Raw genomic sequence first — 24,756 nt, forward strand, 5'->3', positions numbered from 1 at the left:
TAGTGACATACGATGAACCACAATGAGAAACATTTGGACACAAAACTAGCTTCCTAATACACACATCAAGCACAAAATTCTTTCTGTAATTTACAAATCCTATCAGGCTCTAGACCAAAGCCATTTTTCTGATAAGCCAGACCACTCTGGAGCTCACTTCTTGCTAGAACAAAACGTAGCATCTGTACTTTTAACTTTTTGCCTCTGCATAAAAGGAAAATCTTCTCCAAAATAACAGAGCTAGCTCAAGAAGGCTGTTTCATTATTTTTCATTATTTTATCTATTTCTGTAACATTATTCATGTTACATTAATAACACTACAATATTAATAAAGCCAATCATGTTGCTATAATGCCTACTGTTTTCTTCTCAAATTGTCATTTTAAAATTATTTCTGTAAGCTCTACTGTTATTTTTCTAAAGAGTAAATCAAAGAAAGAGATACAATCCTTGTGGGATAAGCTTTTTTCCTTTAACCATACATGAAACCAAAGTAAAATCCTTTATGCTATTTTCATTGGGGTGTGACAGACTTCGAGATTTAGAATTGCCTTTCATCACTATATTAGATAGTGCAAACATTTAGATAGTTCTTAACTATAAACTGTTTATTACATAAGAGAGAAGTGTACTTAGAAATACAGCAGGGCACATTTTATCTTAGCATATGATTGTCAGATTCTTTACTGCAGCTAGCTTCAGGCTATAGATAGTGATGTACCGACTAAACTAGACGTATACAAAAAGGAATAATATATGAATCTGTTAATATTTGCTGCTGGCAAGCTTGTGTGTGATTTCCAGTTTCTGGAGCAGAGGTCTGGCACATACACATATGGAACGAAAGGGTGGGATATTATGGATATGGAAAACTTACCTTAAGTTTGAAAGGGGAATATAGTATATTTGGATATCCTTCATCTTGTATTTACACAAGAAATTTCCAGATGTAGGCAGACTGCCCTCTTCAAAGCAGGAAGCATGTTACATACTTGGGGGAAATTGGAAGTTTTGCCTGCTGTTTAGCTGTAGTAATGATATTCAGCAAATTTAAGAATAGTCATTGTAAGTTGTTTCTATTAAATTTTGACATTTCACTGGAATAATTTTAATGATGTGAAGATACCAATATAACCCCCAAATTCTATATAAGCAAAACCAAAACAAAATATCCAAATAGACAAGTGAATATTCCATGGCCAAAATAATGAATAAAATCTAGCTGGTGTGAAAAGAGCATAATCCTGGCATGCTGTGATAGACCAGATGCCAGAGACACATTATGATCGTTGCCTGGTAGAAACTGTATCTACAAAGGCATATGCACACTAGTAAAGCTTTCTAGTAGACAGACATAAGACATACATTTCAAGAATTTATTCTTGAGAGCTATGTCTTTTGCTTGTCAGCATATGCAAAAAACATCCTGTTACTGTGCAAAGATCCAACAATCTTGTCTTCCCAAAGCATGGGTATAAATCCCCTCAAAGGACCTTCCAATTAATGAAGAAAATATTTACAGCAAGTCTCAGATCTTACCACTAGTTTTCATTACTCTGTCTTGGCAGCATCAGCTGTAAAATCCATCAAGAACAGCAAAATAAAGTTTACCAAAAAATTTCCAAATAAGATCTGGGCTTGGATTCCCATTCCAAAACAAAAGGGTCACAGTATTTAGAAGGGGGGGGGCGCCGTGGAGCGGGGGGGAAGTATCTTACATGATCTTTTTGCATTATCTAAATCTGTGTCCTTAGTTGTACAGTATTTCTTAAAAATAGCTCCAATACTTATAAAACTTTTCATCTCTGAAAACTCTACCTTAAAACTTTATACTGCACGCCACAAAACTAAAGCTTACAAAAACCCTTTCAAAGCAAACAAGCACTAAATATAGAAATTTATTTATCTTACATCTACAAATCATGCAATTATTTGGAAAATACTTTTAACGTGAGTATTTGTAATTAAAATGTACAGAGCTTAGATCTGCTTAACTTCAGTCCATACTGCAACATCCCACTTTTCTTCCCCTTATATTTTGAGGATAGGGTGGCTTAAGGGCATGTGGAAAACAGGTTATTGGGATTACCACTTGATCACACCACTTTTGGGGATATTCATGTGGGCAGTATATTAGTATAGTGTTGGATTTCATTATTATTGTGCATTTTAAGTTCTGCAAAGTCACTCTGAGCTTTAGCTAAGTAATTTAAAACTGATCAAAATACATGAATTATTCTAGCAATTTAAAATCAAAGTAAGGTTTTAAAACCAGGAAAAAAGAAAACCCTAGCAAAGCAGTAGTTCAGCAATACTGTAGTAGATGCTCACTTTTGAGCATGAAATAGCTGAAGAATGGAGTTAAACATGCCACTAGGTCTTTTATGAAACAAGAAAGTAAAAAAACAGAAGTTAATCACTAGCTATAAAAATCTCCCTGAGCACTGAATCAATTTGTGTTTAATGAGAATTAAATTATGTTGAAAATCATAAAACATCGCATCTTTCCTGTTCAGATTTACACTACTTAAAAAGATAAACCTCTTACAGATATATCTGTCAAAGCTCACTCTTTACTACTTACAATGCAGCCATTAGATAGCTAAAAGCTTATAAAAATTACTCGAGATTTCTAGACAGACCCAATTTAATATAGCTAGAAAAAACCAAACAAGATTTTGGGTGTACAAGCTGTTTTCTTAAAGACATTTAAAAGACATCACCACTCCTTACAAACTCTGCCTCCCCAACATCCTTATCAATATTTTTCTATCACAGCTGCAATGATATACCATAAAATATGTGACGTGTGAAACTGCTAAACATGACTCAGGCTGCCATATTCAGAGAAGTTCATGCAGTCCTGGGCTGAATGCACCCAGGAAAAGCTGGAGGGAAAATTCACATAAAAGGTAGCCTCATCAGGTGGTTTCAAAGACTAAGAAAGGCTAACTAAGAAGTTTAACTTTTTCACGCTAATAAGTCCTATTTGTAATCAATGAAAAACACCTCAATCCTTTCCTGTTCAGTGTGGAAAATGAGGGGAGCTTTTTTGTTTATTGAAGAGATTTTTATCAACTTTAACTCACAATACATTTTTAATGTCCCCACCAAGTGTACTAATAAGTTTTTACCTAAATGACTTCAGTCTTTCCATATCCCTGTGAATGAGATACTCCCACTTCTACACAGGAAAACTGGGCACACAGAGGTTTACTGATTGGAAGACACACTTCATTCTTGATACTAAGGACTGGCTCCACGGATCAGCGTGTTCAGCAATATGTATTACTACTGGTCTTGCAAAAAGCTCTGAATGGGCAAGCACAGGCAAGGAAGTTGAACCTATTTGATCTGCAGGTAAATCTAGCAGTTTTACTGCACTGCCCTGTGAATCAGTAATTTTCAAGGTCCTATCTTACTTATTTTGACCACTAACACTCTCCAACTCTCCATATTTGCCAGACCCTTCTCCACATCTCAGAACATTTAAATTGAGAGGGTCCTAATGTATTATGTTACGATTGACTATTTCACACTATTGTTTCCACTGTTCATTGGAAGTTTGAAGGAAGTTATTTTTTACATCCTTTGAAGCTGTTATTTTAAGCCAAGTTGACAGTGTTCATAATATTTCAAAGACACTGACAGATCATTCTGCTAATGTGCACTGTAAGTGCACAAGTACATGAACCTTAAAGAAAAACCATGGACTGACAAAATAACATACAGGAGAAAATAACACAGATTTATGACAAAATGAAAAAATCCTCCGAGGCAGGTGATTATAATGGATCATGATCATGCTGAGGAAGTTTGGAGAAAGGCAAGGCACAGCCAGAATGCATTTGGCTAACTTCAGCATTAGCAAGTTACCAATGTCAGTGTCATGAAGACCAAAAAAGTCTTCCTCCAAAAGTTCCAAAAGTGTTTTTACTCTCACTACATACAGCTGGGAGATTTGGAATTTCACCAAAAAAACTGTGGAAGCAGAAAACTGAATGAAACACTTAAGGTGTGCATTACCAGTCAGAACTAAAGAAGGAAATTGATCACAATCAAAATCACTTCCTAGGCACAACAACGTAATGAAAAAAAAGCAGATACTGAGGCAGCTCTAAGCGGCATGGAAAAACAATTAACTCATGATGCTGACTTACAACAAAGAGCTACTTTGACTTCAGCAGGGATGATAAAACATGGGATAGAAAAGATCTTGTTTCTATAAATAAAAAAAAAATATTCAAAGAATTATTTAATCACACCATTCTGCAGCAAGTTCTACACTACTGAGCAGCAAAGGCAAGTGACACCAACACACAAGTTTGATTTTTAACTTGTTTGCCCTTTGATAGACACATCAGTAGGATTCATGTAGTCAGGTGTAAAGTTAGCAAGTCATATGTGGAGCAGAGGATAATAAACCTATAACCAGCAGTCAGAAACTATGGCTACAGTGGCAAAGATGATTTCTGGGAGCTTCATCAGGGAACTTCTGCCACCTCGTAAAGTGGTCTTTGTGAACACCCAGAGGAAGAGTGGCTGCCTACCAGCACTGCAGCAGTGTGCCTGCCTCTAATGAGTGCCCCTTTTACTCTAGGAAGGGGCATTATCAGACCCTCCTTCCTATCAGGGTATCCACTTCTGCCCTTGGTACTGCTGTTTTCATGACCCTTCTCCTATGGGAAAGCAGGGGCTTTACATTTTCACTGAAGCAAAGAGAAACTTCCATCTCTCTGAAGTGGGCTCTGTGTTTGACAGGAATTTCTACCCCTGTCCAAAATAAATGTGTCTAAAAACCTTAACAGACACCTGGATAACAGGCACTATGGACAGTACATAGTGTAAGCCATAATATCTGGTAGGAACAGCTTCCTGGATTTAGTTTGTGCTGTTACTGTCATATGCAGGAACAGTGGTATGGGCATTCAACAGCAGGGTTGAAATGTCATTTATATTTTTGCTTAAATGCAAAAATGAATTCAGACAGTCAAAACAGGCCTTTATGAGATCAGCTCTGGCATGGCACTACGGTCAACTAAGTTACGGTTAACTTTAAACACCTTCCTGAATCTGTCCTTCCTGCTGTGTATGTGCCAAATCCGTATCTAAAACAATGATGCCAGAATCATTCTTAACTGATCAAGTACAAGGAACTATAGCAACTATTTTCTGCTTTCAAACACTAGTGATTTTTGTTACAGATTCAATAGAGCCTTCTCAAGTTAAACACAAATGCTGTCTTAATTTTGACTTGAAACAGAGCTGTACTGTAGTACAGCAAAATCTGTGTATACAGCTCTACACTTGTTTCAACAAAGTCAAGTGATACTTGCTGGATAGGAATTAAAAAGATTCTTCTTCAAAAATCAGAAGTTAGTACTTCTACTATATATTTCGTCAAGCAGCTTAACCCTCACGTCTTGATTCTCCACAGCTTTACCTATTTTCCTGTCTCTCATACAGTTCATACCCCCAAAACTGCACCACTTTGTCATGACTTAACATTTTCTTGTTCGTCTTTGCAAGCCTCTCTGCATCCTGTCAGGCCAGTAAGTGTTTTCATCATCCCCGTGCAGGTGTCAAGCCCATCCTCCTCTTTCTAAATCCTACTTTGAACACATGTTCCTTTTTAATTTTTTTTTTCATTATCCCTCCCTCACCCCCCAAATGTAAGATGAAAGCTTTTTCTTTCCTTAATTATTTCATCAAGATGCCTTTTGAAATGCCTGATTTTAACTATACACGGAGATTTCCAGAGGGTACCAGCAGCTTTAGATAAGAATGTCACTAAAAAACCAATTCACACTGCTTCTTTGCACAAAAATCTTGCACATTTCTTAATGACACCAACAAAAGCAAAGACAAAAATTCTTTAGGCTTTAAAAATACAAACCCAAAGACGCTATCAACTTCATTTCCACTAGAAAATCACTTTAGTCTTGCATTGCTATACAGGGGTCACCAGTTGGAAATTGCACAAGATGCACAGGGTATATCTTTAAATTATTCATAATCACCTTAAACTGCACTCAATCAGCATTGCAATATGTCATCTTATAGACACACAAAAGTTCAAAAGGAAAAGCACATGAAAAAGCAGACTACCAAGTGCACTATTGTTAAAACTACACCAGAAAGCTTAATATTTCAATACTGTATATGTTAAAATAAACAACATACACAGGTGATGAAAGCCAGTCTCTGAAAAATTTATTATTCTGTTACAACAAGTTTACACTTAGGATGAATTCTCAAGCTTCATGCCATTAGGAAGTTTTACTGGGTTTATAGTGGAAATAAAAACAGAAATAAAAATAGATGACAATCCCAAAATACAGGCTGTACTTTGATTATGATCAACAGGTTTTCTTCTCCTTTTACATCTATACATTTCCTCTTGCCTCCAGCAATCAAATTTAATTCAATCTTTGTGAAAAGTTCCCTAAATTGCCTGTTTTCCTTTTTAAAATCAAATGTTTTGAAAGATGAATAGACTAAAGTAACTTGTATTAGTCCAGTATTATTTCCCTAAAGCCATCCTATTGGAGTTGTACAGCTTTCAAAGATTTATGATGTCATTTTGATTCAAAGGATCCTGCCCTCCCTCCCCACTTCCTCTGTAAACTTACTTTGGCTTCCAAATAAATTGACCCCAATCTCATTTTCTCCTCCTATGCATGCCATAAGTACTTGTCCCACTGAAGTGAAAGGGACTGGGCATCAGTTCTTTGGGTAAGATGGGCATAAAGGAGATATTGATGATTATTAGGATGATTAATTTTAAAAGCAGTAAAGCTTTGCCTGGTGAATTTACACTTGACATTGCAAAATTAAACTCTTGGAACTGGACTGGTTTGTGAACTATACTACACAAAGCAACAAGGAGCACTGATTGCTCTAACCTTTGAATTATAAAGTAGTAGCAAGAATTGTACATATTCTTTGTCAGTTATAGAATCATAGAATCATTTAGGTTGGAAAAGACCTCCAACATCATCGAGTCCAACCATCAACCATGCCCACTAAACCATGTTCTGGAGTACCTTGTCTAGGCGCTTTTTGAACACCTCCAGGGATGGTGACTCAACCACTTCCCTGGGCAGCCTGGTCCAATGCCTGACAACCCTCTCAGTAAAGAAATTTTTTCTAATATCCAATCTAAACCTCCCCTGCCACAACTTGAGGCCATTTCCTCTCGTCCTATCTCCAGCCACCTGACAGAAGACACCAGCACCCACCTCACTACAACCCCCCTTCAGGTAGTTGTAGAGAGCGATAAGGTCTCCCCTCAGCCTCCTTTTCTCCAGGCTAAACAGCCCCAGCTCCCTCAGCCGCTCCTCACAAGACTTGTGCTCCAGGCCCCTCACCAGCTTCGTTGCCCTTCTCTGGACACGCTCCAGCACCTCCATGTCTTTCTTCTAGTGAGAGGCCCCAAACTGAACACAGTGCTCGAGGTGCGGCCTCACCAGTGCCGAGTACAGGGGAACGATCACCTCCCTGCTCCTGCTGGCCACACTATTTCTGATACAGGCCAGGATGCCGTTGGCCTTCTTGGCCACCTGGGCACACTGCTGGCTCATATTCAGCCGGCAGTCGACCAGCACCCCCAGGTCTTTCTCTGCTGGGCAGCTTTCCAGCCACTCTTCCCCAAGACTGTAGCACTGCATGGGGTGGTTGTGACCCAAGTGCAGGATTAGATAAAAGTGCAGGATTAGTTAGATTCGTAACTACTGGAAATTCAATTTTAAGTTCAATATGAACAGAAGAATTACAGAGTATATTTCATAATCTTAAAGAATTTGAAATAGTTCCCATTCTGACTCCTTCTGACCACAATGTATTTACATAAATTGTTCAAATTTGCCTCAGTGTTAATTTTTACACATGAGACAATGTAACAACATTTGGCATTTAATGTGCAGCATTACCCTTATCCTCACCTGCTTGGATACTATTCTCTGCCTATTATCTGGATGAATAACTGATTTCGGTATGAAGTTTTATGAGTTACTGCTTAATGTATTCAGTATCTCAAATAAAATATGGGAGTATACATTTTTAATTACTTAAGAACCAACAAGAAATTACAGCTTTTTCCACAAGCATCATATCTTAAATGAATAATATTCTAAATACACATACGTGTCCAACTTTTCTTTTTTTTTTTTTTTTAAAAACAGACCGCCAAGAGTTTCCTCAGTGTTCTGAATTGAATAGCAGCACACTGAATGATCAGTTGTAGAGATACAGAAGAAATATTAAATTTTGCCTATGATTTAATCAGGGGGGGTTTTTTTGGGGGGGGGGGGGCGGGGTGGGTGGGTGGTGTAAAATATAAGTATAAATCTACCAAAATTTATTTTATCAGGTTCAACATTCAGCACTTGATATATTAGTAGCATATATTGTAATCAAATACTTGACTTACACTCATATTCCTATCCCAGATCTGGATGGAGCCATCCTGGCAGCCAGCTGCAATAAATTTACCATCTCTGCTGTACGTGCAAGTTGTAGGAATCACCCGTTTACCTTGAACTGATCGTGGTTTAAATACGCTTTTGTGCTTTTTTTCATTGTTAACATCCCACGTCCTCACGGTTCTGGAAAAAGGTTTAAATAAAGAGTTGTTTTAGATAAAGTTAATACGTATGAAATAATTCTTCTTACGACATAATCAAACACCTTTTTCAGCATAAACAGCATATAATATTGTTCAAATAAAGTTGCAATGGCAAAATAGCACTTAAGATATGGTATGGCAGTCATGAAACTAACATGACAACTTTTCAAGTAGGAAACATCATATTCACCAACATGCATGTGAAGGTTAAAAAAACAAACAAACAAAAAAAATCAGTTCTTCCCAAACTCTTGTGTAAATACATAAAAATTATTTACAAGTGGACAAATGACCAAAAGTTACTATGCAGGTACTACATAGTCTCCACTGTCACTGGAAATCAGGAAGATGAAAGTATTCCGTCCTTAACAAGAACGAAGACTTCAGGAAACAGGCATGAATGTTTATACAAATTCATTAACTAAACAGATTGTCTTAATTGTTCTGACATAACAACAACTGATAAACCTGCTTTTAACTGCCTGGTTATTCTTCAGATTTTTCTTTATTTTAAAAAGGCATTTTTAAACAATTAATTGTAATATTATTGTAGTTCTCTTCCACTAATCTTGAAGGTCTTAGAATTCTGTTGTAAAACATTATAAAGATTCATTTATGTAACATTGTTTTTTCAAGTTGAGTTTTTCCCACATTATTAGCAAAATAAATACATCCTTTTTCGTTTTAATGGAAAACGAATATCTGCCTGGATCTTCAATGTTTCTTAGATACACAAAAACATCCAAATGAGAGAGAACTAAACCACTGAGATACAGGTGGACTCTTTTAACTGTCTTATACAAATGTTTTCTGTCCATTTAATATGTTGAGTTCCTTCCAGATAAAAAATTCAAAACTCTTCTGGCATCTACTGCAGAGAAGAGGTTCAGGATTTGGCAAAGGAAGGAAGATCATTAATTTAGAAAGAAAAAAATCACTAAGTTCTCAAGACAACCTCATTTGTTTAGACTATACAAACATTGCCTATGATCCAACAGCACGTAATTCACTCGTCTCTAGCAAAGCAAATACCACTTTAACAAAGGCTGCCATCTCTCCAGAACAAGACAAGACACTGTGGCATAACATTAGGAACTTCCATCAGATCTGAAAGACCAGACAGACTACAGACCTGACATATATGGAATTCTAGGAGAAAACAGACAAGAAAATGAGCTGGAAATAGCTCATAGAAGTTATATTTAACTGCACATTTAATGACAGTAATGAGAAATCAGTAACTGACATAAAATTAATCTCCAGTTGTCCATAATAAAGTCAAGATTAGTCTCATTTTTAAAAGTCTTCAAATCTCATATCTGTAAGGCATCACTTCATCGCTCTATTTGGAACTCTAGCATAAGACATGCAAGCGTTCTGATGGTTGGGTTGGGTTTGGGGGTTTTTTTTCTTCCTTTTTTTTCACTGGGTCACTTAAATAAATCCACACTGCTACATGGAACAGGTTGCCCAGCAAGGTTATAGCGTCACCTTTCTGGGAGTTATTCAAAACCTGTCTGGCCTGCACATGGCCATATGCTAAGTGCCTAGGTGACCCTTCTTTGAACAGGATGGTTGGATTAGAGGATCTTCAGAGGTCACTTCCATCCTCAACCATGATGTGATTGTGAGATTCCCCTTTTCCACTCCATGTGTTGCCAATAACCATCTCAGTCTCCTACCTTTAAACAGGCCCATTGAGAATTTCTCCCATTCTGATATTTACTCAAAACTTGAGTCTTTTTCCAGTTCCCTTCCCTCATAATATTGAATCCTTCCAGAGTCCCATTTGAATGTCCTGTACCTCCAGGTCTCTTCCTCCTCTTGTGATGGCCATTTCCTGCTGGAAAGCTACTTCCTCTCTTACAGTGCAAGTTTCCCAGGACTGCCTTGGCATACCCACTTCTCAGACAGTGTACCTGGTGACATGGTTATGTGCAGGGAAGTTTAAAGCCTGCCTCCCCCTGTTTGCCTTTTTATCTAAGATGCCTCACAAGCATCTCAGCTGCAATTCCAAAAACAATCAGAATCCTTCACCATCCTAATTCTTCATTTCTGCTGGCACAGAAAGACTTTTTAAAATCCTTCAGTCTCCCCTTCTAGGGCCCAATGTCCTGTCAAAACCCCAACTCATTCACAATGCTATAGAGCATATTCAAACCTTCTTACTCATTTTACCTTTCAACTGTAAAGAAAGAAGTAACACTTGTATAGTTCTCTCTCTTATAGCACAGATTAAAAAAATGTGAGCCCTAAATCAACTGTAGTATCAGCAGGTCAGACGAAAACCCCAAGTTTCCTGAGCTGCTGCTTCTGCTGCAGACAGTTGGCCACACTCCCTCACATATGAGTTACATGCCCTGTTAAAAATGCCTGCAGAGCCTATGGTATGTTTAACATCCCCCCAGTGTTTTCTTAGTATCTCCACACTGAATGTGTGTTTACTGGTGCCTTGCTGCTATTGGATCTAACTATAAAACTTTTTGACTAACGTAAAAGAAATATTATATAAGAAATCACCTATGTATTACTTACAAATTGATCAACCATTCCCAGAGTGCCCTTAACTCTTGAGCTAAGACTGAGCTCTTTAATCTCTTCTTTCACTTCAGATCTTTTAAGTATTTTTATTCTTCATGGAAACATTTCCAATTTTTATTAAAAAATGGACATCATATTGCAAACACATCTCATAATACTATAGACAAAATTTCAGCTTACCACATGAATCAATCGGCCCGCCATTTCTGACTGAATCACCACCAACCAAAACATTAGGACTCATCTGTAAACTATGTATGTTTTATATTTTCCTTCAGACCATTGATGGACTAGAAACATAGGGATCACTGAAGTACCTCCAGGAGATACTTCCACTACCCCATTCTAAGGGCCCTCATCACACAGTCTGAGTATGACATAGCCTAATTTGTTCTGACATTCCCCTTTTAGCCTCCATGCTCCGTCAATAACTACCTCAGCATCCCATCTCTTCTTTCAGCAGGCACTTTGATGCTTTCCCCCCATCTACTGTTCACACTTGAAACTTACTTGAAGCCTTTTTCCCGTCCCTTTCCCTCACAACACCTAATACTTCTTAATATTTAACTCCTCCCACTCTAGCCAGAAGGAAAAGGGATAAACAAGAAAGGAAGCACAGAAAGCCAAACAATTTACCTTCATGGAAGATGTCTTTAATTGGCAATATGGCAAACAAATGCTAACTAAGGCTGCTTCTGTATTTTCTCTGCATTTCTGCTGCTGACCCTCAGTCACCATACCTTATCACAGTCAACTCAGAGCACAATTTGTAATCATGCCTCTGTTGTTTTACAGAATATTTTGTAGCATTTAATGATTCTTCCTCCTCCTCAGACATAACAAAAAAATAACTGAGATTATTACAGAGGTCCCATTTTAACTTCCTGACCTAGTCTGGGTCCAATCTAATGTTGTTTGTGTTGAAACAAACAAAAAATTTTACTCCTGCATCAATCAGGTCAGCTCCAGGAGACTTGTTTTGGTCAAAAAAAACTCTTACTGAGAGTATCTCTCTAGGCCTAAGTAAGTGTGGGATGAAAGAATAGCATTATTTCACACTCTATGTTGCAGCATTTAGCAGAAGTATTATACTAATGCTTATCTGTTGATAGGTATAACCGAGATATTTTTGAACTCCACTGAAAACAAAAGGAAAACATTTCCTGAATGAGGCTTTTTTCCATCTGAAAACAAACTATGTTTAATGAAACTTTGTTCTTTAGTAAAAAAGTCATATAGGGATTTTTTTTTAAACTATCTCTCCAACATATAATGTCATTCTGTCTTCACATCAAATTTTAATATACTGAATGATACACACAGCCACATAAATATTTTTAATTTATCTGTCATAAATTTCTTTTCAAAGAAAACTTCCATGAAAAAGGCTCCACATACACAAGTTTAAATTTAACTTTTTAAAATGGTGGATTCCACATCTGCAAAACAGATTTTGTAAAGTTCTTGTATTTGCCAAGAGCAATTCAAAGCAACTTAGAAAAGGATGGGAATGCTCTTTTGGAAAGGTAATGTGGATATTTTCCTGACCACTGAGAAGTTAAATGACCCATAATAAACAACTAATTTAATTACTGGGGTTCGGGGGGGGGCGCAGTGGGGTGTATTGGTTTTTTCCCCCCACAAACGGTTTTTCTCTTTTTTCCCCCCTTTTTTCTAATGTTCTTATGGTGTTATTACTAAGTCAAAATTTCTAATAAAATTAATTATTGACAATGCTGCTATATTACACAGATTATTAAAGGTATTTATGTAGCTGCATTTCCCAGCCTGCAAGCACAGAAAATTTCTCTAAGTCCTGATTCAGCAAGCCACTGACCATTCTAATCCTATTCTACTACAATCTGCTGGAATTCAAGGAGTAAACCAATTCAAACATTAAAGTCCTGACCTGTTGAATTCCACTAAGCTTCTCTGCCTGTCCCATCTCCTCTGTTTCTACTGGACTGCAATACTGTCTTGCACAATATTGAATGCTACTGGCATTTAATGTAGTATAAATACATTAAGTCTATTCTTAATAATTAAGTCTATTCTCATCACACTTAAAATACAAAAATGCAACAGAATACATTACTGCTAAAAGTACAGATCAGGCTTAATGTCGTACATCTAGTAATTATATTACAATGCTTATCTTTGTAATATATTGTAGTGTTTACCTTTTGTAATATAAGGTTGCCCAAAAGGCTACCTTGGAAAGCTATAACATACTTTAAAATCTCATATAAATACCACTGCAATGGAATTTATTGGCAGAGCACAGAATTCCAGGTCATCAGTGATAGAAAACACATTTTTTAAAGTGTTAAATTAAGCCTCTTTATAAAAAAGTAACTGATCTTAAAGCAAGATTTTTTTTTCATCTTTTTTACGACATAAACCAACATTACCTACACAGGAATGAAATTGAGATGCTTATATAATATGGTGAAAAATTACCTAAAGCAGTGTATGTAAAAACAATAGACAGATAAGAAATAGCTGAAAAGTTCTGTTAACATGCACTTCGTGCATATGCTGGTACAAGACTATGTCAGCAAGAAAACTTTCATTATTGTATTCTCTTTGCCCTCTTTCAGCAGAAGTCAGTTATAGTCATCTTCTGTTGAGCACATGGGACCCAATGACGGTTGAATCACCTGCCAGACACTGAAAAAATTTGTACACACAAACAGATGGAGAAATCCAGAGAAACTTTCCATACTTGCTTGGCAGAAAAGCTTCTAAATAAGCTACCTACTCCCAGCATCTGAACAGAGTTAAAATAATTTAAACCAGAATACAAGAAAAGTCACATCCAACATAAGTAAAATCACAACTATGGAAGGAACTGCCAAAAAAATTGACACAACTTAATAATTTATAACAATTCTTCAGCTTCTCTATTACTTAAATAATCCCTAAATGTAACAAAACAAACAGAAACATTAACAAATAAAACATTTTACCAAACTAAGAAACAAACAAAACCATCAAAACTCATTTTTATGTGATATGCATCAAATGGGTTGAAGCAACTATGAAACTATATTTTTCCCTATTTCCAAGTAAAATTGGTAGCCCTTTTTTGATAGAAGAAATTACCACCATTTGGGTAATTACAGCTGAATTATAATGACTACTCAGGGGGGGGAAATTAGATTAAAATCTAATAACAATGAATGGGAACTACTCCCATTGTCCCATCCGAATCAATTACACAGCAACCAACTCAAAATTGAAATGACACATAAGCATGTCTGAGAAAGCATGGAGAGTAGATGTTCTAAATTTCTAGGCAAAAAACCTGATGCTGGCCAATATATGCAAGATTTGAGGAAAACTAAATTGGAAAAGGAGACAGAGAAGAACTGGCTATGAATGAGTATCAACTGGGCTAAGGAACCAGAACCCCTAATGGAGGTCAGGGAGAAGAGTAGACATGGAAAGAGACAGAGCAGGTAAGGAGGATAAAAGCAAGGAACAGAATATAACAGTCATAATGGCATGCCAGATTTGGTATGACTGCTTTAAAGTCAGCTGTGCAGCATGTTCACAAGAGGAAAACAGCAGCAGCAGCAGTAAATACTAGCAAGTTATGACATATAATCACTTCTTGCTGAGGAACTGGTCAACAGATGCATTCAGATACAAAGAGTTGTATACTTCTATATAACCAATACTTCTATATAACCCCTTTCAGGTTATAATGAACACACAGTTGTAAAGACACAGTAGAATTGACAACAGAACCTCTTACTTATGGCACAATAAGTCTGTTTTTATTAAAATGCAAAGCTCACAAGCTTTCCAGACTGAGTAATTTTTGCGTTTTCCCAGATTAAACCATTGGTCAGGCTAACAATATAAAAAGGCATTCTTCAAGAGTGTAAAAATTTAAGAGTAGCAACAAACTTCCTAGAAATAAGCTAGTAATTAACATATTACAGATCTTACCAATTTAATATTGACACGTATCATCCAAGCAGAACTCAGATTTAGAAATTATGTACTTAAGTCATTCAGCCATCCAGTCCCTTCCTTCCTCAAGGTTATCAATAGGAGAAAAGAATCTCTTCAGTCCATACAATTAATTAGGCCCTTGACCATGCAGTGATGAACAAGGGGGCATCATCTATGCATCTCTTCCTTGCTTCAGTTTTTGCATTACAGGAAGAGCACCCCTGGAGAATACAAGCAGAGCTGGAGACACAACTAATGTACAAAGCAAGCCAATGTGAAAAGACTGTGTTTTCTCAATTTCTTGAATCAGCAGATCCTGTACATAAAGTTATATTGTATTTGCATATGAATGGCTTACCTATTTCAGCTATTCCCTTCTAGGGGCCTGTCCAAAGTGATGGAAAAAATACACTGTTGTATTTTGCACAATTTTTTTTTAACTACATTGTTAATTCTTTTAAAACCTGAAAATTTCCCCAAAGTATTTGCAGATCAGCTTATCAAAATGACCAACTCCAAAATTCCATCAAAGTCAAAGATTATAGCAGACATATTTCAAACTCAGATTGGCAGAGAGGAGGAATGACAAAATACAACACAGAAAAAAAACCAATCCTGCATTATAAATGTTGACATTTATCAACTATCAACAGCAGCTGTTAACTCAAAGCACAAGAAAGAGCATCCAGTCACACAATGGGGAAGATTTCAGAACAGATCATAAAAGAGATTCCAATATTCTGCTCTAGACTCTTTTTCTCCCTCGTGAATTCCCACTGAACTATATTGCGCAATGCAAAATTCAGATAAATACCTTGCTATCTCCAGTCTTTAACTTCGAATATTCTGAATGCTTTAATTCAAGCCAGTAAGTTTCACCTGGGACCTAAAAGTTTTACAAGACATTTTTTCCTTTCTAAAAAGATTTTTATCTGTACCTTCTTCACAGATTTTCAAAAGACCCTCAAAATTTAAACTACACTTGCTCTTAACATATCTAAAGAAGAATACATTTGTTTTCTTATATCTGATTTGTTTTGCTAGATGTATAGATCTTGAAATAGTTATTTGTAAATCAAGTGTTCTTACATAATTAAAACCAGCTAAAAAATACATTACATATAATACATCATTTTTACTAACAGATGAGGATACCAGCAGTCTGCTCAGAATGTAATTGCTATCCTGGAAGACAGTATAACGTATTAATATAAATATTAATATAAATATAAATCATATACAGAAAGGTAGAAGATCAAGAGGAAAGTAAATGATAGAAAATCTTGAGTAAAAACAAAAGAGTAACATTACTATATGTCTTTTCCATTAACAGTTACTGGAAAGTTCCAATGTAGTTACTAATGCCCAGCAGAATTTTCCTCACATCAAAACAAATAGTCTGAACATAAGTAAAACAAAAGGCTTGGTGGGAGAAATTTTACAACCTCAGAAGAAAAGATATGAAAAGAAATACTATGGGAATGAACATTCAAGTAGAAAAAAGAAAGCTAAGAAGGAATATGGAAGTGAAAAACAGATCAATTGTGGAAAAACAGAAAAGGTTAACTAAGCTAACTGCTGGACAGAAAGCAGTAGTAGAGGATACACAGGCCTGCAATAATTATGCCAGTACGAGTCCATACTTCTAAGGAAGGAGGATTAAGATTCCACACACATCTTATATTCAGTGCTGCTTAGAATACAGAAAAATAGAATAAATCTAAAAACAGTGATTACATTCTGAAGACAGGATAACTGTTGGGGTGAGGGGTGGGGAGGGAACAAACACCCCCACCCTCCAAACCAAACCAACAAACAGCTTCAAGAACTAGTGCACAAGAATAAATTACATAAAAGGAAAATTATGCTAACTAAAGCTTTAGATATTATTGAAAGGAGAATGCACTGCACTGAGCACTATCTTAAATAAATTCAAATTCTGTAGAAGATAAATTGGAAGGCAAATCACTGAGGCATTTAAAAAAACCCCACAAACATGCTCCAGGACAGTTTAGATTACCAAAAGAGCGATACAGAAAAAGGCCTCTTCAGACTAAGAAAACAGTCTTCAAATTAAAGGCATATCGTATACTGAAAACAACAGTTGCAGGGCTTATAGATTACTAAAAAATAATTCATTTAGGTGTTCCAAACTGTGTGGGTGTGATGGTTTCTTCCTTGAAGAATTTTCTCTCAAGTTTAACTCAAGGTAGTTATAATGGATTCAGTCTATTTGACAAAACCCCTTCTGTAGGCCAACGTACAGGCAAAAACTGAACATGCCCATCGTGCCCACATTTCTATAAGCCTTTCTCCCTTAGTATCTCCTTAAATATTAAAGTATTTCCTTTTCTATTTCTCTAAAACAGCGACTAGACTGTCTAAAACTAGACTGCACTAAGAGAAAAAAAACTTGTTAGTTTTGAATTACTTTCTCGCTGGCACTGACAGCTAATTTGATTTGTTTCTTGTTGATGAAGTCTTCACATACAAATCTGACTGGCGAAAGAGGTTGTTTTTCTTTGCCTCAGCAATTAGGTTGGCAATCATGGATGCTTGCATGAAAGCTTATCACTTCTCCAGTTCAAATCAGTAAAGTATCTAAGCAAGTCTTCAGAAAACCATCCATAGCGTAGGTTAGAGAACCACCCCCCTAAGATCTTTTCATCCAATGAGTAACAGGTTCAGTGATTTTAATGAAGTATATTGAGCTCTATGAAGAGTCAATATGCTCTTGAAATAATAATAATAATTCAAAGTCTATGTTAATGCCGTGCTATTTAAAAAACCTGAGCACCGGTATTTTCCTGAGACTATGTAGCACTTTGCACACAAGAATTCCTTCATTTACTATTCCAGCAACTTCTAAGTTCAATATTATTGTTTCTATACAGAACATTAGATGAATTACAGATGTTATGTGATTCACTTCTGAAAGCTGTGACAGTAAAAGGAGGTATATTTTGTGTCATTTCCAAATGGGGTAAGAAGGCAACAAACTTGAGATCTCATCTCCCCCTAAGTAAAGATAAGAGTGAGATGTAATCAGTCTCCCTGTGGGGTACATCTCATTAAGATCAAAGGGGAAGACTTCTGGTAAAGAACATCTCAACAGTTCAAGTTACTGTCACCTGCATGATCTGAAATGACTCAAGAGCAGTCTTGCATGATACAGCAAAAGCAGGAAGAGTAAATCACTAGGAAAACAGGATGGTTTCTAAAAAGCTGATTAGTCATGGCTATAAAATAGTTAAGGCTCATCTGGATCTCAAGTTCTTCACTCCAATAAATAACTTAGATCGGAACTAACACTCAGCAGAACCCTCCATTAAACCAGTGAAAACTCAACTGAAATTAAATTAAAGCAGTCAAGCAATTAAAGTCTCTCTGAAGCAACACCTCAGCTGGTCCTATATGCATGACAGTTAGTTTTAACTGTTTTTGCTGGCCTCTTAGATCTCATTAACAGGCACTTTTCCATTAACAATGAACCACAATCTAACAGAGGTAAGTAACACAAGAGAGCACATTGTAAGTCTTAAATGTATTTTCATTTTTACAGTTACAGAATCTATTCTAAACAACGCAAAGTTTGACTCGGCTGTACAGATTATCTATGCACTTTGGGCTACAGAAAATTTTAAGTGAGTTTTACTTTGTATTTATGTATGAAGTAACAAACTTTGTATGTTTTAGTACAATCCTCATAAAAACTTATGAAAGGCTTATAAAGACCAGGCCAAACTACAACACATAAATTTTAAGTAAATACAAATATACGTATTTATCATATTTTCTGGAATACACACCAAAGTGTATGACACTTCCCTCCTCCTCCCAAAAATTCAGAAAGGAAGACAGCATCTTTTGTAGATAAGAAATAAGGTTCTTAGCCTCAGGTCTCCAAAGAGTCATGATACAGTCCTGTATTTGTCTGGATAACCACACAGACCATCACTTTTTCATATACTCATCACCATGGTCTGCTCACATCACAATATTGCTGTTACTGAAGAAGGCCCAATATTCCTTTCTGACTTTTGTGTATGGTTAAAAGTCTAAATCAAAAGGTTAGTGGACAAAGCAGTATTAAATTTTATTATTTCTGAAGATGAAAACTAAGGGACTTACGCTCCTGTAGCAGTTATATTCTCCACATTGGGGGAAATGTTATTGTTTTGTTGGAGTTGAAAATGTGTAGATTTAAAAATAGTAAAGACAGGACATAAACAACTAAAAAATATTTTTAACACTCTGTTTTTCCTCTTAAATAAAAAAGACCAGAGAAGCAACTTGTTTCATAGACCAATCTGATAAAAAAAATCAAGTAGCTCTAGAGTTTGAACGTGTTACTTTATAGTGCTCTAGCCTTCTGTTTGCCTTAAGCCCTGAAGTTTCAGTCTGTTCAGAAATTCACTTTTTAGTTCACTACACAGCCTGCTTCTACCTGAGCAACCTGATCTAAGTTGGCCTTGCGCAAAGCAGGGGATTGAAACAGATGACCTCGAGATGTCCTCTTCAACCTAAATTATTCTGTGAGTCCAGACAACTTGAAATGGTGCTTTACAATGCATTCAGAGCACATGAATATTCTTGGCAGGGACCCACACTTCTTGTATCTAAAATTCTATGAACCAACATAATTCTCTTCAAAAGCTAGTAAGACTAGAACTAAGTTCAAAATCACAACAAAGACATACAAATAGCATCAGCATCACTGACTTAAGAGCTACTGGGAGATGGATATTGGGAAAACTGCAGAAACTTCAGTTGGTGACTCAAGTCCGGTGCTCCTACATGCTGTAAATGACATGTCTGTCTTCTCCACTCCCTTCTGCACTCATGCGTAGCTAACAAGCAACTATCCCCGCACCTATTTGGATACTTGTCCTAGTTTCAGCTGGAATAGAGTTAATTTTCTTCTTAACAGCTGGTATAATTCTGTGTTTTGGATTTAGTAAGAGAATAATGTTGATAACACACTGATATTTTCAGTTGTTGCTAAGTAGTGTTTAGTCTAAAGTCAATGATTTTTTAGCTTCTCGTGCCCAGCCAGCAAGAAGGCTGGAGGGGCACAAGAAGTTGGGAGGGGACACAGCCAGGACAGCTGACCCAAACTGGCTAAAGGGATATTCCATACCATGTGACATCATGTCCAGTATATGAACTGGGGGAAGTTGGCCAGGAAGGATGGATCATTGCTCGGGAACTGGCTGAGCATCAGTCAGCAGGTGGTGAGCAATTGCAAGACAGCATCACTTGTCTTTCTTGGATTATATTTCACTCTTTTTTTGTTATCGTCCTTTTCATTATAATTGTTGTTGTTGTTATTATTATTATATTTTTGTTTCGATTATTAAACTGTTCTTATCTCAACCCACAAGTTTTACTTGGTTTTGATTCTCCTCTACATCTCATGGCAGGGGCAGGGGGCGGGGGAGGGTAGGGGGGGCGTGCGGCAGGGCAGGGAGGAGTGAGTGAGTGGCTGCATAGTGTTTAGCTGCTGGCTGGAGTTAAACCACAACAATACTCCACAGCAATCAAGGTTTAACTCGCATCCGAAAGCCCTCCTCCATGGGTCAATCAAGTAGTAGGAAGATTCTCAACTAATTTTTTTTTCTAGTTAGAACTCATGGACGCCTCCTCAATAATTCAGCTATTCTTTAAATGAGTGTAAATGCCCAGCTCTACCCTTCCTTTTTACCTGGGGAATCGGCAACATTTTTAATTCTTTTTTTCTTAGAATCACAGAATATCTCAAGTTGGAAGGGACCCATCAGGATCATCGACCCCAGCTCCCTGCTCCTCGCAGGACCACCTAACGCTAAACCATATCACTAAGAGCGTTGTCCAGGTACTCCTTGAACTCTGACAGGCTTGGTGCCGTGACCACTTCCCCGGGGAGCCTGTTCCAGGGACCGACCACCCTCTCAGTGAAGAACCTTTTCCTAATGTCCAGCCTGAACTGCCCCTGAGGCAGCCGCATTCCATGTCCTCGTGTCCTGTTGCTGGTCACCAGAGAGAGGAGACCAGCACCTCCCCCTCCGCTGCCCACCACCCCCCCAACCCGCGAGGAAGGTGCAGGCGGCCATGAGGGCACCCCTCCGCCTGCTCTTCTCCAAGCCGAGCAAGGCAAGTGACCTCGGCCGCTTGAGTCTTGCCCTCGAGGCCTTTCACCACCTTGGTTGCCCTCCTCTGGGCACACTCGAACAGTTTGATGTCCTTCTTACACTGAGGCGCCCAAAACGGCACAAGGGCTCGAGGTGGGGCCGCACCAGTGCGGTGTAGAGTGGGACAATCGCCTCCCTCGAACAGCCAGCTGTGCTGGGCTTGATGCACCCCAGGACACGGCGGGCCCTTGTGGGGGCCAGGGCATGCTGTTGAGTCAACTCAACTTGCCATCAACCCAAGCCCCCAAATCTCTTTCCGCAGGACTTCTCTCCAGCCTTTCATCCCGCAATTTGTATGTATAACCAGGATTACCCTGTCCCAGGTGGAGAATCCTGAACTTGCTTTTGCTAAATTTCATACAGTTGGTGATTGCCCAGCTCTCTAGTCTATCCAGATCTCTCTGTAAGGCCTCTCAGCCCTCGAGGGAGTCCACAGCTCCTCCTAGTTTAGTATCATCAGCAAACTTACTTAATATATGTTCGATTCCTCTGTCCAGATCATTTATAAAAACATTAAAGAGCATTGGCCCTGAAATTGAACCGTGGGAAACCCCACTGGTGACTGGCCACCAGCCTAATGTAACCCCATTTACCATAACTCTTTGAGCCTGACCCATCAGCCAATTGCTCACCCAAAATATTATGGACTTGCCTAGCTCTATGCTGGACATTTTATCCAGAAGGATATTGTGACAGACAGTATCAAAAGCTTTGCTAAAATCCCCAAAAACCCTGTGCTGGCTATGACCAATGACTGCGTTGTCTCTCAAGTGTTTTTCAGTAACTCCTGGAATAACCTTCTCCGTATTTTTACCAAGCACTGAACTGAGACTCACAGGCCTGTAATTACCAGGGTCTTCCTTCTTACCCTTCTTGAAAATTGGGACATAATTTGCCAGCTTCCACTCGACTGGAAGCTATCAGTGAAAAGCAAGTTCAGGACACTTTGTATGTGTAGCTCCTTCCTACTATGGCAAAATGTAGCTAAGGAAGGTCTTAAAAAATAAGCCATTTCTGAAATACAATTTTTAATTTTCGTATACTTTAATGTTTTAAAATCCAAATGTGTTTTCTCTTGAAGCAAGACAGCCATCAATAATATGTGCAAACAGGCCAGACTGGTGATCCCAGGCTGAATTTGGCCCTTCCGCAGTTTTGTAACGCCTGGCACCCTCAATTTTGTGGAAAGATAACAACAGCTTTTAAAAGTGTATGAGATGTCAAAACCTCTTCTTCACATACCTATGAGTGGTTGTTTAGACCCACAAGCTACTGCTGGTTTTACACAGCCCAGGATAGACATTTCTAAGTGGCCATTCAGTTCCTACCACTGGAAAAGTTGAACCATCTTATTTGAAAGTGTGTACAGTAGCAGCGGAGAAGTTAGTGTCAGAATTGTAAGTTTACCAGATACTTTCAGCCTTTGGTGAAATCATGTTAAGTTGTAAACTAAGTTTACAAAACCAGTTCCATTTCCAAATGGAGGAAAAAACCCTATACTTTAATGTCACATCTGCTGTTTGCATATGAACAACATGAACAACTTCACATGCTTACTAAAGTCACTGCATTTATACACACATCAGATAGATGTGCATATATGTGTATTTCAAACTACTGTGAAGGAACTACAAATTCTTAATTTATGATCCATCACCACTGGGTGGATTCCCTAGCTTTTCCGTGGTGAGTTTCTCCGTCTTACACTGACAAACAGAATAAGCCTCCCCTATTTCATATATGATGAACTTGGAAGGTGTGGATAACACGAAATTCTAAACTTATCATTTCAGAAAAACAAACTGATCTGGTGTTGGAGTCAATATATGAGACCAGGGACAGAATCTCGAAATGAAATTGGAATATCAAAGCACAATGCTTAACTGAAAACCTAGTCTTCAGCAAAAGTTTGTGTTTACGTAAGCTGCAATGTAAAAACCACTTGATTAATCAATTTCACTTCAACAATGCTTTGTGGAAAGCAGAGTTTTGTTCCTGTCTATGTGCATAAATGCATATAGATTGTAAAACTAAAACCATTCCATAGGGCCTAGGGACAAAGCACAAGCCACACTCACTTCCACAGAGCCATGGACAATATAGTAGCAAGACCTGCTTAAATACCTGAAGAAAAAGAATTGGCACAATTTTGCATGCTTTGGTCTCCCATTTTCTCTGCAGCAAGTTTTTCCTTTTGTTTTAAATTTTTAGTTCTGAAGACAATCTACCTGAAACTGTATGAACCCTTTAAAAATGAAGTTATGCAGTAAAAATGTCAGTTGAAAAAAGTTCTCAAATGCAAGCTCTTACAACTGACTGCATTTTTTATTGCAGCAATGAACATTTTAATCAAGAAAAACTTCAAAAAAATATTAATATAAATGTACATAGTTTATAAAGACGAAAATAGCTCTACTAACCCTTTTGTAAACATACAGCTTTCAGCAAGGGCAGCACAGTCATTATTCAAACTCCTCTCAACCAGGCCTGCTCATTTGCTGTGCTCTCTTAATCAGCTCTGCACTGGATATATATCTATAAATAGATAAGTCAGTCTAGGAAAAGCCATCCTCACATATCTGGAGTGGACTTCACACCTTCACACATGTCAAGACAAAAAGCAAACTACTATGCCAGTGCAGTACAAATTACTACACACATGTGAGATAGCAGTGATTTCTTGATGAAGGCACTCTTGTATTATGAACAAGTCTCCAGAGGTGATTTTTCCAAAGACTCATAATTTTGACTAATTGGGAGATTTTTAGAAGAGCAACAGAACTTTACCCCTACACAACCACAATGCTCCCTCTTCCTCCAAAATACCATGCTTCTATGCCAAAGGATGAGAACTCGTGCTGTTTCAGAGACAGGAGAAAAAAGTCACCAGAACTTAACATAATTGACAAATGTAATTCCTAAGCCTCATAATGGGAAACAGATGAATTGCAATGGCTGAAATAAAGAATAAAGCACCAACTATGTGAGGATATATAAGGTGGATATACAAATCCTCCTGCGTAATTTGATTTTCATAAATGCCAATTCTGCTTTATTTTTACCTCATGCAACTCTTGAGAGCAAGTTTTTAGATAATCTGCATGGTATTTCAATGTACATATTTAAGCAAAACTCTGTAGCACACAGAGTATATAAAATACTGGTTAAACCAGGTTTGCGTGGAAGCAAAAAGTACTGTATTTTACGCAAGTGAAAACTGAGATGGAGACCTAAAACCTCTGTAACTGACAGAGGAATAAAAAGAAATTATTTTAAAAAATTATTTTATCATGAGACCAGGCACAAGACTATCAGTTCCTTACTCTCTGTGTTTACTTGCATGCATGCACACAAACATCTGATTTCTTTGAAGCCATATCATTTTGTTACTTCACGTACCTCTTTCCTCCTGCTTTGAATCTTATGAATGTAACACTAGTCACATACATTTGATA

At 37.5% G+C, this 24,756-nt stretch overlaps 1 protein-coding gene across 1 annotated transcript in view; it reads right to left on the minus strand.

Annotated features, from left to right (window-relative positions):
* WDR70 (WD repeat domain 70) overlaps positions 1-24,756 on the minus strand; it is a 143,560-nt gene that overhangs the window by 52,134 nt on the left and 66,670 nt on the right. The window contains exon 10 of the mRNA XM_052775775.1: positions 8,433-8,607. Coding sequence (XP_052631735.1) covers positions 8,433-8,607 — 175 coding nt within the window. The remainder of the gene's footprint in view (positions 1-8,432; positions 8,608-24,756) is intronic.

The sequence above is a fragment of the Harpia harpyja genome, chromosome Z (genome assembly GCF_026419915.1).
Source record: "Harpia harpyja isolate bHarHar1 chromosome Z, bHarHar1 primary haplotype, whole genome shotgun sequence".
In the NCBI taxonomy this organism is placed as follows: domain Eukaryota; kingdom Metazoa; phylum Chordata; class Aves; order Accipitriformes; family Accipitridae; genus Harpia; species Harpia harpyja.